This window comes from Schistocerca piceifrons, chromosome 3, assembly GCF_021461385.2.
Source record: "Schistocerca piceifrons isolate TAMUIC-IGC-003096 chromosome 3, iqSchPice1.1, whole genome shotgun sequence".
NCBI lineage: Eukaryota > Metazoa > Arthropoda > Insecta > Orthoptera > Acrididae > Schistocerca > Schistocerca piceifrons.
In genome coordinates, this window is record NC_060140.1 from 188,161,441 (window position 1) to 188,176,122 (window position 14,682).

The 14,682-nt window shown below is 38.1% G+C and overlaps 1 protein-coding gene across 2 annotated transcripts in view; it reads right to left on the minus strand.

Moving 5' to 3' along the window:
* The window catches only part of LOC124788186 (transcriptional regulator ATRX homolog), a 495,869-nt gene that overhangs the window by 460,808 nt on the left and 20,379 nt on the right, over window positions 1–14,682 (minus strand). For both annotated transcript variants that reach the window (XM_047255347.1, XM_047255346.1), the window contains exon 2: window positions 11,239–11,346. In XM_047255347.1, coding sequence (XP_047111303.1) covers window positions 11,239–11,332 — 94 coding nt within the window. In that variant the 5' untranslated portion in view covers window positions 11,333–11,346. The remainder of the gene's footprint in view (window positions 1–11,238; window positions 11,347–14,682) is intronic.

Sequence of the window (14,682 nt, forward strand, 5' to 3'; positions counted from 1 at the left end):
TCGTATTATTCTTATGCCTAATAGTGATACAGTCATAAATGAAGCACAGCAATTGACTAGATTTTTAAATCTAAGATGACTCTAATTTCTGTGCATAATGTAATGCACTAAAGAGGCGCCTGCAAAGATTTTCAAACGGAGAAAAATTTTCGCTAAACTCTCGTTCAGAGCATCTTCTATCATACGCAGTGTATTATTTGGTTCTTGTTGATCATTATCAAAGAAAGCAGCAGTGTAAGTAACAACAAATAGCAGTCTCTTGCCATTGTTTCGCTAATGAGACGATGCCTCTCTCTTTTTTTTTTAAGCCGCGGTAGCGCGCACAAAAGCAAGCCACGCCGCGAGCGGCGACAGGCGGTAAACATGCACAATCAGAATGCGATAAACAATGCGTGACGCAGTACAGTAATGCATTTTCAGCATAGAGTGGCGTAAACACCTATAACAAAGAAAACGGTGCTTATCAGATCAAAGAAAAATAAGCAATCAATTCAAACTAGACGAAGCATGTGAAAAAGGAACATTACCCATATAAATACGGACGGAGCGCCTGATGCATAGCAATGGCTACCTGGTAAAGCTTAACTGCTAAGGTTACAACTCGAACCAAACTACTGTAACTGTATAGTCATTCATTCAACCTAAATTGTGTCTCATATTACAATGGACCAACTTTGTTTCGATTTGGAGATGCGGCCTAAAACTTTTCTCTCCCCTTGAATTTCGAGTCTCAAATTTCAGGTGCGGCTTAGATTCGGGAAATTTTTTTTTCCTTGATTTTGAGTCTCATTTTTCAGGTGCGGCTTAGATTCGAGTAAATACGGTAACTTTAGTATTACCTATTTAATTAATCAACACATGCAGTAAACAAGTTGAAGTGTACAGAGCTAATATAAATAAGTGTAATTATGTTGAGATAAATGCAAAGCCCATCAGCCAGAGAGTAACTGTGTTTTGGAGCCTGGAGGCTGACCTATTATGGCATCAAAATGAAAAACAGGTGTCAAACAAGAATGATTGTGATACTGTACACAAAAGGTGCATTTACTGAACACAGATATTGATAAAAAATGTGAGTGAAAGCTTTTGGAAGTAAGTAAATGTCTTTCTTTCTAGAAAGATGAATCTTCGTTGTGTCTACCAATATCGTGAAGACGAGATTTAAAAAATGAACAACAACACAGACGAGAAGAGCAAAAAGTGACAAGTGTAATATAATCACAACAGGAGATTGCAGTGTCATAGTGAGGGGTGATCTTGACGGGATGGAATAGGAAACACTAATAAAAGAAGACTGCATCTACTTGAGCTTTGTGAGGAACAAACGTGGGAATAACAACCACAACCTTCATAATCCATAAAGGAAGGAGGTACAGAAGGAAAACTGAGTGAAGAGCAATCCAAGAACAGACAGAAGCCATTGTCAGTGATTCTGTTTTTATCTCATCATCAATGGTGGCAAAAAACATCCTTTTCATCATTCTCTTCAGCCTCAGAAATAAAAAGATGTCACAGGGGGCCATGTCCAGTGAATGTGGTGGCTGAGGCAACATAAGTTTTGTTTTTTGCAAAAAAATCATAAACAAGCACTGAGGTGTGAGCGGGAGCATTATCGTGATGCAATTTCCATGAGTGGTTTTGCACAATTCTGGTTGTTTCCTTAAGACTGCTTCACGCGAACAGCATGTAACTTCCAGGTAATATTTCTTACTGACATTAGGACCACAAGGCAGGAACTAATGCAGCACTATACCAATGTAATTGGAGAAAACAGTGACAAAAACCTTACATGTGATCAAACTTGTTGATTTTTTTTCTGTCTTGGATCTTCAGGCAGTTTTCATTGGGATGAGGGGAACCTGAATTTTATGTAATATCTGTCAACCCATGTTTCGTCACATATCATAAACTTGTTTTGAAGTTCCAGACTGCTGTTGATTTCATTCAGAAATTCCTGATCGATGTCTACGTGATGATGTTTTAGGTCAAAATTCAACAATTTTTGAACAAACTTTGTTGCTCCACGTTTCATAGCTAAACACCTGAAAAAATTGCTTGGCACAAGCAAAAGGATGTGCGACATCATCAGCAACCTCTCTGATGGCATTTTAGTGATTTTACAGAAGCATTTTCTTTAGTTCTTCCACACTACCGTCAGTAATTTATGAACTAGGGTGTCCAGGAAGGTCATTATCTTCAACATCTTCTTGACCCTCTTTGAAATGTTTATACTACTCGTAAACTCTTACCTTACTTGTAGTAGATTCACCAGAAGCCACAGTCAACATTTTGAATGCAATGCTGCACTTTATCCCATTTTCAAGCAAAATTTAATGCAAATTCTTTGACCCATCTTTTTCATAAGTAAAAATTCGCCAAGCACTCGAAAACAAGTGCAAAGTTTCCTACTATCAACAATAAACTAAATACTCAAAGCAGCTGAAAATCAAAACACACATGAGGAACACGTGTATCAAAAAGATTAAAAAAGTTTTGAAAATGGGATGTATAAAGCCCACAAAATTAAAAAATTCACATTACTCATTGATCTCACAATGTATGTACCGACAGTGAATACCTAATCATTAGTAGTATTACGGTACTTAAACATTGTGGAATAAAATGGAAAATGTTATAACAAAAACAGCAGACAAAATACTGAGAAAAATGGACACAAAAAAACATGGATAATAATTGTTGGGATGTTGTCTGACAGTACAGGTATGACACATAATTACAGAACAGCTTACTCTGTAACTCACTGTATGGAGAACAACACAGAACAACTAACAATTGACTTCAAGAACATGTGTGCAGCAACACATATTGTCACCAAAGATATCAGATGTCAGTAAAATCTGAATCTCAACATGCCCCCAGAATTTTTACAAACAGTTATAAATTAAGGATTGGGTCTTAAGTTCGTGGTTCTAGGACTCAATTTCACATCCAACACATTTCTCATGTTTTGATGCAAGAAGAGCCTTAATCATCGCATCTGCTGTCATAATCTTCTGTAAACTGATATTCCATTTGCACAGGATATTCTTGTAGAGCCTGACGTATGATGTACCATTCACATGAATGTGCTACGTCTTTGAGAGAAAAAATGGGTTTGTGCTAACTCTCCAGCTGACAGACTGTCATTGAACAGGACAATATCTGACAATTTTCCAGTACCCAGCTCCTTCATGAATGCTGACAGGTGAATTGCTTCATCTGTTTCAGAGAGGCCCGTGTACTCACTCAAATTAGCATTTGCGAAACTGAAGATGTAGGTCAGTTTCTTGTTTATGGTATCTTAGTGGTATCTAAGGATTCAATTATAGCCACCTGCCATTGAATAAAAGTATGGCTGTTGTTATACAGGTTTAGCTTACTGACTGCATAGCGTATGACAGGTCGAGTACTAACGGCGATGTACATCCATGCTCCAACCGGTTCACTGAATTGATATCAAGTACCGTCTTCTGTACTCAGAGCTGTACCATTCAACTTGCTGCCACTTGTGAATGGTGTCCTCACAGGCTTTCAGTCATCCATTCTGGTGTAAAGCTTCTCTGATATAGCCACTTTATATGTAATTTTGTCAACAGACTGATTTACATTGGTCAACAGACTGATTTACATTGGTCAACAGACTGATTTACATTGGTCAACAGACTGATTTACATTGGTCAACAGACTGATTTACATTGGTCAACAGACTGATTTACATTGGTCAACAGACTAATTTACATTGGTCAACAGACTGATTTACATTGGTCAACAGACTGATTTACTTTGATACATGGATAGCTACTTATGGCACGAAGATCCTTGATATCAAATCTGGTAGACAACTCGTCCTTGATTTGTTTTGTACTTCTGGATCTGCTGAAGTGATTATAATGTTATCTACATAAATGAGTAGGAAGATTGTTGCTTTTCCTACACTGTCTATAAAGCTGCATGGATCTGCATTGGTGTGTTGCAATACAATCAATGTTAAGGTGCGTCCACACGATGCCTTTTTTGCGTTCAACTTTGCACACGCATGTAAATTTCCAACAGTGCAACTAAGCATGTGTATCTGTACAAGCAAATTTCCTAGAAATGTGTATAAGGTGCATTGCTACTCATCTTTGCACTTTTTAGTAGACGACAGGTAGCTCAGGCCCATGAACGTTTGATTGTGTAATGAGTTAAGGTTATGCTGTGAAGCGAATTACGTTCAATAATGTCTGTTGACTCCAAAGAAAGAACGATTAAGTTTATAGATAATTACAGACAAAGAAGAAAGTTGTATGCAGTGTCCCTTCTGAAGATTATCTGAACAAAAATTTGAGATCTGTTGCCCTGAAGAACGCTTAAGTTTATATATGTTTACAGACAAAGAAGAAAGTTGTATGCAGTGCTCCTTCTGAAAATTATTTGAATAAAAATTTGCGATATGTTACCCTGAGCATCAAGTATTGTATAAAAGGTCCCCAAAGATATTTTTGCAAAGAATAAGACACAGTAAGTTCAGAAATAGAAAAACTGAGAAGAATAAGCCAAAAATTTGTGTAAAGTGTGGGCCTATATGAAAACTGTGGACGAATATTCATGCTATGGCACAATAACTGAGGAGCCTGACAGCTGACCACAGGAGTGACGGGGTGTGTTTAGCTTCTCAAGAAACTACTAAAACTTGAAATTAAGTACGCCGATGAAGCAAAAAATACAGAATAGAAAATACAACCTTCAATCTAGTTGATTCTGGCATCTATGAAATTCCCAAATCTCTCAAGTGCAAGGATGTTAATCTACATTTCATTTCTCACAGTTAAAGTTATGTAACCAAATAAAATACAAATGATGCATTGAGAGTTAATTAACCTTCATATAACAACCAAGAACCTCCATGCAATATTTCCCAGTTTCAGGAATAATCACTTACACCTTTTGTTTTGAAATGAGGAATACATAGTTCACACTGGTATGTAAGTCACCATTTACTAGCTAATGAAATTTTAATGCCAGCCTAATCACTGCAGTTTCCCAAGCAGAAAATCTAAAATCTCACTGTGATCTCCTTTGAAATTTGCAGACAAAACTTTGTCATCACTTCATATTTCTTGTAGCTCTGTTATTTTGTTACTTCTTTACCCACAGCTGTTTTTGTGTTTTCTTTTTCTGTCACCTTTTCATCATAATAAATGCAACAAAAACTCCCAAGCAAAGAAGGGAATTCATAGCAGACTGTTTGCACAATGAGGCAACACGTGGACATGAGAACGTCCACGCGTACATGCATTCTTTTCACAAATTTTCTTGCATGCCATTTTATTCCCGTGTGTCTGTGATTGGGCGTGACAAAAGAGGTATCATGTGGACATAACTTTAGGGCCGCATTCAACTTGGCATGCCACTGTTGACCAGCATGGCACAATCCATAAAAGGCTTTTCTAAGTTCACACACTTTATCATCAGATTTCAAAGTCTGTGGCATGTCACTTGCCTTCTTGAGTAGATGATTATCTTTCTCCATGTCTTTCATTTTCTATACAAATTCAACCTGTGAGTCCAGCAGTCCAGCTGTGACACATGCAAATCAAATTTGTTGGGCACAGCCATGAGAGATTCGAATCTTAAAACTGGAGAGAATGTTTCCACAAAGTCTACTACTCCGTGCTGCTGGTTGAATCATCGTGTAACTATTCTTGCTTTTCTTCTCTGAAAAGAGCCATAACTGTATTTATTCCTACACTCAATTACTATTTCAATTGTTGGTATGTTTCATTTCCAGCTATCATTTTTTCACTACTGACCTGATCTCATCATATATAGCCTCAAACCATTCTTGCCGATGTGGAGTATGTAATGCATCATTGACACTGACCTCTGTTAAATTTGAAATGAAGTTAGTATCATGAATTGAAACATCTGATGAACCCACACCTGGCACAGATGTAGATTCATCAGATGTTCAAGAATTATTGATTTCATTACATGATAAGTCACCATCAGGATTGAATCATTGGCTTGTAGTGACTGGAAGCCTGTCTTCTTCAAAGCTGTACAATGTTTCATCATCTTACAATGGCTTTGGCTCATTGTTTGAATCACCACTGAAATCTCCTACCACAGAATTCATGCTGATGTCTCCTACTTGGTGATGATCCGTGGCTCAAAACTGTCAGGTTCAATGAACTTCACATCTCCTGACATGAGAATCCTGCGATCTCTTGGTATACACACATGATGGGATTTTGAACAGTTGGGATGGACTAGAAAAATTCTTTCTTTGCCTTTAGGATCAAACTTTCCTTTGTTTGGAAATTTATATAGGATGACAACCTTTTGACCAAACGTACGAAGATCAGATATGGCACATTTTCTCTTCAGCCACTTCTATATGGCATTCCATCAGACAGTGCTTTAGTTAAGCAATGATTTTAGATGTAAGTAGCCGTGTTGATGGCTTTGGCTAAAATGATGATGGCACTCCTGATTCGGGTAACATGCAACGAGACACTGTAACCAACAAATGTTCTTTCATTCAGCAACACCTTTCTGCTGTTGTGTGTATGGTGCTGTTAGACATCACTGAATTCCTGCCATTCTGAGGATTGGGTCCATTCTTTCATTGCAGTAATCCTTACTGTTGTCTGACTGAAAGAATTTAATTTTATGAGCAGTCAGAACGCCAGCTAGGTTTTTCAGTTTAGCAAATTTGTCAACAACAACTCCCTTATGTCAAAGGAAATAAACCTGACACCATCTGCTGCAGTCATCCATAAAGTGCACAAAATTTCACACAACCTTGAGCAGTTTCTCTCACTGGCCCACACTCATCAGAGTGGATTAACTCCAGAAATTTGAGTTCCCTTCTATGAGGTTTCTCAAATATCACTGTGTGGTAGTTATCCACAACTTCTGCCACTGAAATGAAATTGATTCCAAGTTTTGGCATGGAGAAAGTGTTCTTTTATTGTCTATGCACCAGAAAACATTGGAGTCACAGTACTTTTCTGCTTGTTCATGAAACATTTACCCGGTTTAACAAACACAGAAGTACTAACACTTTCAATGTCTTTCTGAATCCTTATGTTGTGCTCTTCCAACATTTTTACCTTTAGCATTACAACATCTGGTAGGTTACCCTGCGATTCAATAGCACATCTAAAATTGTCGCAGACATCTGGAAGACTGATGAGCAGCATTATTGACAGCAGATCACCATTTATGCTGACATCCGTTGCCTGTTACATATTTACAGCATCAAAGAATTTGTTATGGTGATGTATCACATCATGCATTTTGTAAAGCACAAGGCATTTGAGCAGCATGGCTTTGTGAGCAAGTCCTTTGGATGCAACGATTAATTCAAGTTTAAGCCATACCTGACATGACGTAGCACATCTTCATTTGCTTCAGTTCAGTAGGACTAATGGATAAAATCAAGTCTGTTTTTGCTTTTCTGTCAGCCACTAGCTATGCTTTGTGTACACCTTGCAACAGCGAGCACTTTGCCTTCATCTGACACTGCAGGTTGCAGTATGTCTCTAGACATGTATCCCCCAAGTGTCATTTTTGGTGATAAAGCTTCAATTTATATTCTCCATGCATTGAAATTATCACATGGCAGTGTTTCTACTTGAACTCCACACGCAGCAGTCATATGCACCATATTCATCGTGTTAACGAACTTTATAATTTCTGCACTTTTAAGCTTATGAATTTAAGTTTTCATCTAATTGGAAAATGTTGCTTTTCCTGATTCCATAGCTTGGGACCATAACCTGTTGGAATTCATTTTGACAATATACACAAATGTAATTACAGAACAACTTTTTCATAACTCAATGCTTGGAGGATAACAAAACTACAAACAACTGACTTGAAGAATACGTGCATAACGACATTGATAGACACCAATTACATAGTGGTAAAATTTGAATCTCAACAATGACAAAGAGAAATTCAGAAAAAGAATCACAGTAGAAGGTCAAGAAAGATACAGTGTCATGAACACCATTAAACAAAAATGCAGAAGGGCTAGGGAACTGTGGATGAATGATACATGTTAAGACACAGCAACAAATATGAAAATGGAAATGGAATGACAGGTAAAACACAGAGAAAGATAAATTACAATTCACAACAAGGAAAAATTATCTGTGGCAAGAGATAAAAAGGAAAACCTATTTCTGAATATAGATGAAATAGCCAACAGATGACAGGAACATTTTGAAGAATATCCAAGAAAAGACACTCCTCTAGAGACAGAATAAATAGAAGAAAGAGAAATTAAAGTATATCAATCAGGTCTTCCAATTACGACGACAGAATCTGAAGCACCAATGTAAGAAATGAGACCAAAGAGCTCCAAGCCCAAGGCGAGTTGCCAGCTGACTTCTGACAAAACTGGAAAGACAAAAAATGAAAGATGAACTTTTCAAAATCGTAAACAGTTATGATCTGAGTCTCTTCAACATGATTCAGTAAAAAAGTAAGATAATACTCATCAGGAAAAGAGGACAGGGTAGACTGCTCAAATTATGGAACAACTAGAACAGGTCCCATCTGTAATAAATAAAATAAAATGTGAAATAGGACTAAAATTGTAGAGTATCAGTGTGGTTTTAGACCAAAAACAGTGTCAAGACATACCATCGTAGCTTGATGACAAGGAAAGGAGGTTGGGCTTAACTAGGTATACTTACACAGCCTTAATTTATCTAGACAAGGCATTTGACAGCATTTGCTGGAAGAAACTATTAAAATCTTGAAATCTACACACTTATATGAAAAAAATAGAAAAGATAGTAATGGATATCTCACTTCCAGGCCACACTAGGCCATGGTATCAGAAAGAAGGCTCTGCTGTGGCCAGTGGTGGCCTTGTGACAGTCTACGTGTTAAACATACACCAACTCTAAGATTAGTGAAAACAAAATAAAGGTAAAATTAGAAAAGTTGTAAGACATGCATTATTGCCAGATTTGTTTAAGCTTTCCACTCAAAAAGTCGTGAGGGTCCTCAAAGTAAAACCATTTGGTGCTAAAGTGAACAGAATTCCCATTCACTGTTAAAATTTTCATGCCAGCGTAGAGTGATAATCAAGTTGTGCGCCACGGACACAAGCCCATCCTACCTGGGGCATGCACACTGTACGATGAACTTTTTCTGCAACCTCCTCCCCCCCCCCCCCCCTCGAGTATTTCTCTATCCATGTCCTGCTTGAACACTCACAGTTTAATGACAAAGATAAGACTTTATATTATATACTTATTTGGGAACACACACACACACACACACACACACACACACACACACACACACACACACAATTTTTTACCTTCATTTTGAATAGAAAGATCATTCTGGGTCTTTCAGACAATTTGTGTACTTTCTATCAGATTCATGGTTTTGGACACAGAACTGATGGGGTGGGTGTTTTATTATTCAAAATGTATATTTAATGTTATTTTTGTTTTTACATGTACTGTTAAAATAAGCATTATATATGTTCATTTAATTATGTATCAGATAGATTAACTCTCCTTTTCGTCATTTAAAATGGTATCATTGGTTGTATGAAGTTGAGAATAAAAGTTCCCTTAGGGGTACATGAAGAAAAGAACACTGCCAAATTTTAGTGGCTATCTACATTTCCTTTTACTGAAAAATCATTAGAATCTTAACATTAACGTTTACTCAGACAATAATTTGTGTGGATGGTAAATACACTGAACAAAAAATTATTTTGCCACCTACATACATAGAAAGCATACATATGCACACGTATCTGTTCATATTTTATAGCCTTTTGAAAGAAACACATACAATATTTCATGAGCATGAAGAAGTACTAGTTACATTCACACATTCATGCTGAAGTTTGACAGTGAAGTCTATCTCTAGCTATCAATGTAAACTGTCTGTAACCATGTTTGCACCTCTTTGGACAGCTAAAAATGATAACTGGAGCTTCCCGATCTCTGGCACTTTCAGTTCCAAGCAAAACATTAAATTGTTTTGGTAGTGATAAATCATTACTGTCAGCTGCATTGTGTTATCACCAGTCATCACTGTTATTGTCATCCCAATAATTGCTTTTTTTGAATTCTTGTAAGTGCTATTAGCTCACTTTTTCATTCATGTTTATGAGCTGACATTCGCTTAATATTGAACTTTGTGTCACAATCAAACTGCTGAAAGCACAGAGGTGTGGGAATGAAAGAAATCATATGACCGAATAAAAAGTGTTCTCAAGATAAAGTCAATGTGACATCCACTCTGTAATGATGATTCATATTGTAACACTATATTTAATTGAAGAAATTCAAAGAAATTGATGAAAAATGACAAATATTTCTCATGAAAGAATACTTTCAACATCTGGCAGTATATGCTTAAAAAGCAACTGATTAAATTGCTAAAGAATTTACAAAACTTTATCTTATTGATTAAGTACCCAAACAATATAAAAAGTTGTTATCTTATATGCGTTCTCTTTGTGTCACCTCAACATTTACTGAATGGAAATTATTGACAATGGGTGCAATCCAATGGTAAGAGGGAGACAGAACTTCAATAAATTTAAATAAAAATGCAATTTTCATTTAATTAAAAATAAATTTATAAAGTAGCACCATTTATTAAACTTTTTATAACCAGCCAAAAAATCCATATTTAATGCCAGAAGTATGAAAAACTCGTTAAGTAAATAAACACATACATTTTGAAAACACTTCATTTTTAGAAATAAACTTTTTATTCACCTCTCCTTGAAATAAGATACATTATTTTTCTCTAGAAATGTTGGTAATCCTATTCATGGTTCATGAATAACCGAAAAGGCTGAAAAAGTAAATACATGGAATTACTCAAGCCCAGAGACTGAGTGAAAACATTTGTATCACTGACATAAATGTCACTAAGCTTCTGCTTGGCACACAGCACTAGCTAATTGTATCAAATAGGACAAAACATCTCAGCAATTGGGAAAGCATGCTCTTTGTGGCTTTTCCAACAGAATGTTGTCAAGGTTCTTAGGTACTATACTGAGTAGCATTGCAAAGACTTTATAAAATTCTGATACAGCAACTGCCTCTCCACTTTCAAGTGGAGGATATTGCATCATTTCCAATAAGATGAACACTAAATACAATTTTTTACCATGTAACACCACATTCTGCCATCAGCAGTAACAAATTAGGAAAGTTATCAATGCTCTCAAGTATATACTTTAAATCAATAAGAACTGACCCCTCTTTGATCCATTTCCGTCTCCTGAATTTTCTGTGTCAGAATCATTTTCTGTGTCTTCATCAGAACTGCTTCCTGAAGATATCTTAGGCATATCTGTATATACACCTGCAACATGATTCAATTCCACCCAGTTAAAAGATAGAAAATAAATACTTAAGAATAATATTTAGAGACTATCTATGAAAATATAATACAGACACAGTCTTTGAGGATAAAACGTATGGTTTCAGTTTTACATATGCATTAGTTTGAAACACTTACAATACCAACAGCAGCCAATCAGAAATACAATACGTTCATTGACATAAAATAACAATCACATACAATGGCAGAAGTGCAAAATGTCACTGACTTGAAGCTAACTAAAGAGCTTTTGATAATTCAAAATTAATATTTCTGAAATTAACACTGTTGCAAGGGGAATTTCTTCAGTTAGGGAGACATTGGTAATCAACAAGACAGTCAAATGATGATCACAATAATAGCCTCTATATATAAACCGAAATGTCCTGACTGATTCATTGACTCATCATTGCCCAGTCCAACCACTAAGGATAGAAACTTAAACAATGGAAAGTATAGATTGGAAAATCGTTTCTCAATCTCAATACCTACTCTCCCATCCACTTCACTTGGACCTCCTCAATCCGGTGTGCCACCTTCTTGGACATTGAGCTCCTCCTTTCTAATAGCTCCAGCATCACCTCTGTCCACATTAAACCCACTAGCCACAAAGCGTACCTGCATTTCGACAGCTGCCATCCATCCCGTACAGCCTGGCCACCTCAGAATGGCATATCTGCAGTGACATGGTTTCCCCTCTCCAGTACGTTGAAGGTATCACAAAGGTCTTCACAGATAGGCACTGTCCCACAGACCCTCTCCAGTACGTTGAAGGTATCACAAAGGTCTTCACAGATAAGCACTGTCCCACAGACCTAGTCAGCGAACAGATTTCCCCTGTCATATCCCCACACGCCTGCAATCTTCCCACCACTTCTAAAAACCAATTACAAAGGAGTGCTCCCTTCATCACCCAAAACCACCATGAACTGGAACAACTGAACCGCTTCCTTTACAACTGCTTTGATTCTCTAGCATCATGCCCCGAAATTAGGGACATCCTACCCAAGCTTCTACTGGCACCTCCTAAAACAGTGTTCCATTGCCCATCTAACTTGCACAACATCCTACTCCATCCCTGTGTGGCTCCTAATCCCAATCCCTTGTCACAGGGATCACATCCCTGTGGAAGACACAGGTGCCAGACCTGCCCAATCCACCCATCCAGCACTTCCTATTCCAGTCCTGTCACAGGATTATCCTACACCATCAAATGTCGGGCCACCTGTGAAAGCAGTATATCGAATATCAGCTCTGCTGTAATCACTGCTCAGCTTTTTGTATTGGTATGACTATCAATCACCTGTCCACCAGAATGAATGGGCACCGCCAAACTGTGGCCACCACATGGCAAGCGCTGGTAGATAGGCACAATAAAAAAAACACACAAACATACACACAAAATTTCAAGCTTTCGCAACCCAACCCAACCCAACCCAGAGGGTAAGGAGTCATTCCAATCCCGGGAGCGGAAAGACTTACCTTGGGGGGGGAAAAAGGACAGGTATACACACACACACACACACACACACACACACACACACACACACACACACACACACACACACACATATATATCCATCCGCACATGTACAGACACAAGCAGACATTTGTAAAGGCAAAGTCTCCAAATCCCATGACACTTTCCTCGATGTTGACCTCTATCTGTTCAATGGCCAGCTTCACACATCCGTCCACATCAAACCCACCAACAAGCAACAGTACCTCCATTATGACAGCTGCCACCCATTCCATATCAAACGGTCCCTTCCCTACAGCTTAGGTCTTCATGGCAAACGAATCTGCTCCAGTCCTGAATCCCTGAACCATTATACCAACAACCTGAAAACAGCTTACGCATCCCGCAACTACCCTCCCGACCTGGTACAGAAGCAAATAACCAGAGCCACTTCTTCATCCCCTCAAACCCAGAACCTCCCACAGAAGAACTCCAAAAGTGCTCCACTTGTGACAGGATACTTTCCGGGACTGGATCAGACTCTGAATGTGGCTCTCCAGCAGGGATACGATTTCCTCAAATCCTGCCCTGAAATGAGATCCATCCTTCATGAAATCCTCCCCACTCCACCAAGAGTGTCTTTCTGCCGTCCACCTAACCTTTGTAACCTCTTGGTTCATCCCTATGAAACCCCCAAACCACCTTCCCTACCCTCTGGCTCCTACCCTTGTAACCGCCCCCGGTGTAAAACCTGTCCCATGCACCCTCCTACCACCACCTACTCCAGTCCTGTAACCCGGAAGGTGCACACGAGTGTATACCTGTCCCTTTTTTCCCCCCTAAGTTAAGTCTTTCCGCTCCCAGGATTGGAATGACTCCTTACCCTCTCTCTTAAAACCCACATCCTTTCGTCTTTCCCTCTCCTTCCCTCTTTCCTGATGAAGCAACCGTGGGTTGCGAAAGCTTGAATTTTGTGTGTGTGTTTGTGTTTGTTATTGTCTCTATCAACGTACCAACGCTTTCGTTTGGTAAGTTACATCATCTTTGTTTTTAGATATATTTTTCCCACGTGGAAGTAAGTTTTCCTTTTTTCCAAATAAATCAATATTAAACAACTACTAAAGCATTTTTAAAGCTCATATATGATGACTGGTATTTGATTTCATAGTTATAAACAGAGAAATATGTGTTACAGAATTAAAAGTATAGACAAAAATACCATCACAAGAACTCAAAAGGCAGGACTAACAAAAACTTCTAACGCCGGCTGCCAAAAATGCTGTTTGGTCACAAGCAAATTTGGAAAATACCATGCTTCTACGGCCCTAATTAGTGTGAAAAGTTTAGAAGGTGTAGAAATTTGTGACCTAAATCAAAGAAAGCTATTTAACAGTCACCTTGAGAAATCAATTTTGTCAGAATTCCACAGAAAAAGAAACAGAACTTCAATACGTTAATTTTTCAGTAGGCCTAATGTACTTTTCTAAAATTATTTTTGTTAACAACAATGTCGGAAAATACAGATTACTACTTACCGTAAAGAAGACACATTGAGTTGCAAACGGGTGCTATTAAAAGACACTTACACAAAGCTTTCAGCCACAGCCTTCATCAGTCAAAGAAAAACACACACCATTCATACAAACAAGCAAGCACAACTCTCTCTCTCTCTCTCTCTCTCTCTCTCTCTCTCTCTCTCTCACACACACACACACACACACACACACACACACACACACACACATGTGCACACACGCCCACCAACTCTGGCCAGAATGCCATGCCGGAGTCATGTGTCTGTGAAGTGTGCTTGCTTGTGTGTATGAATGGTATGTGTTTCTCTGTTTCTGTTTCGCTGA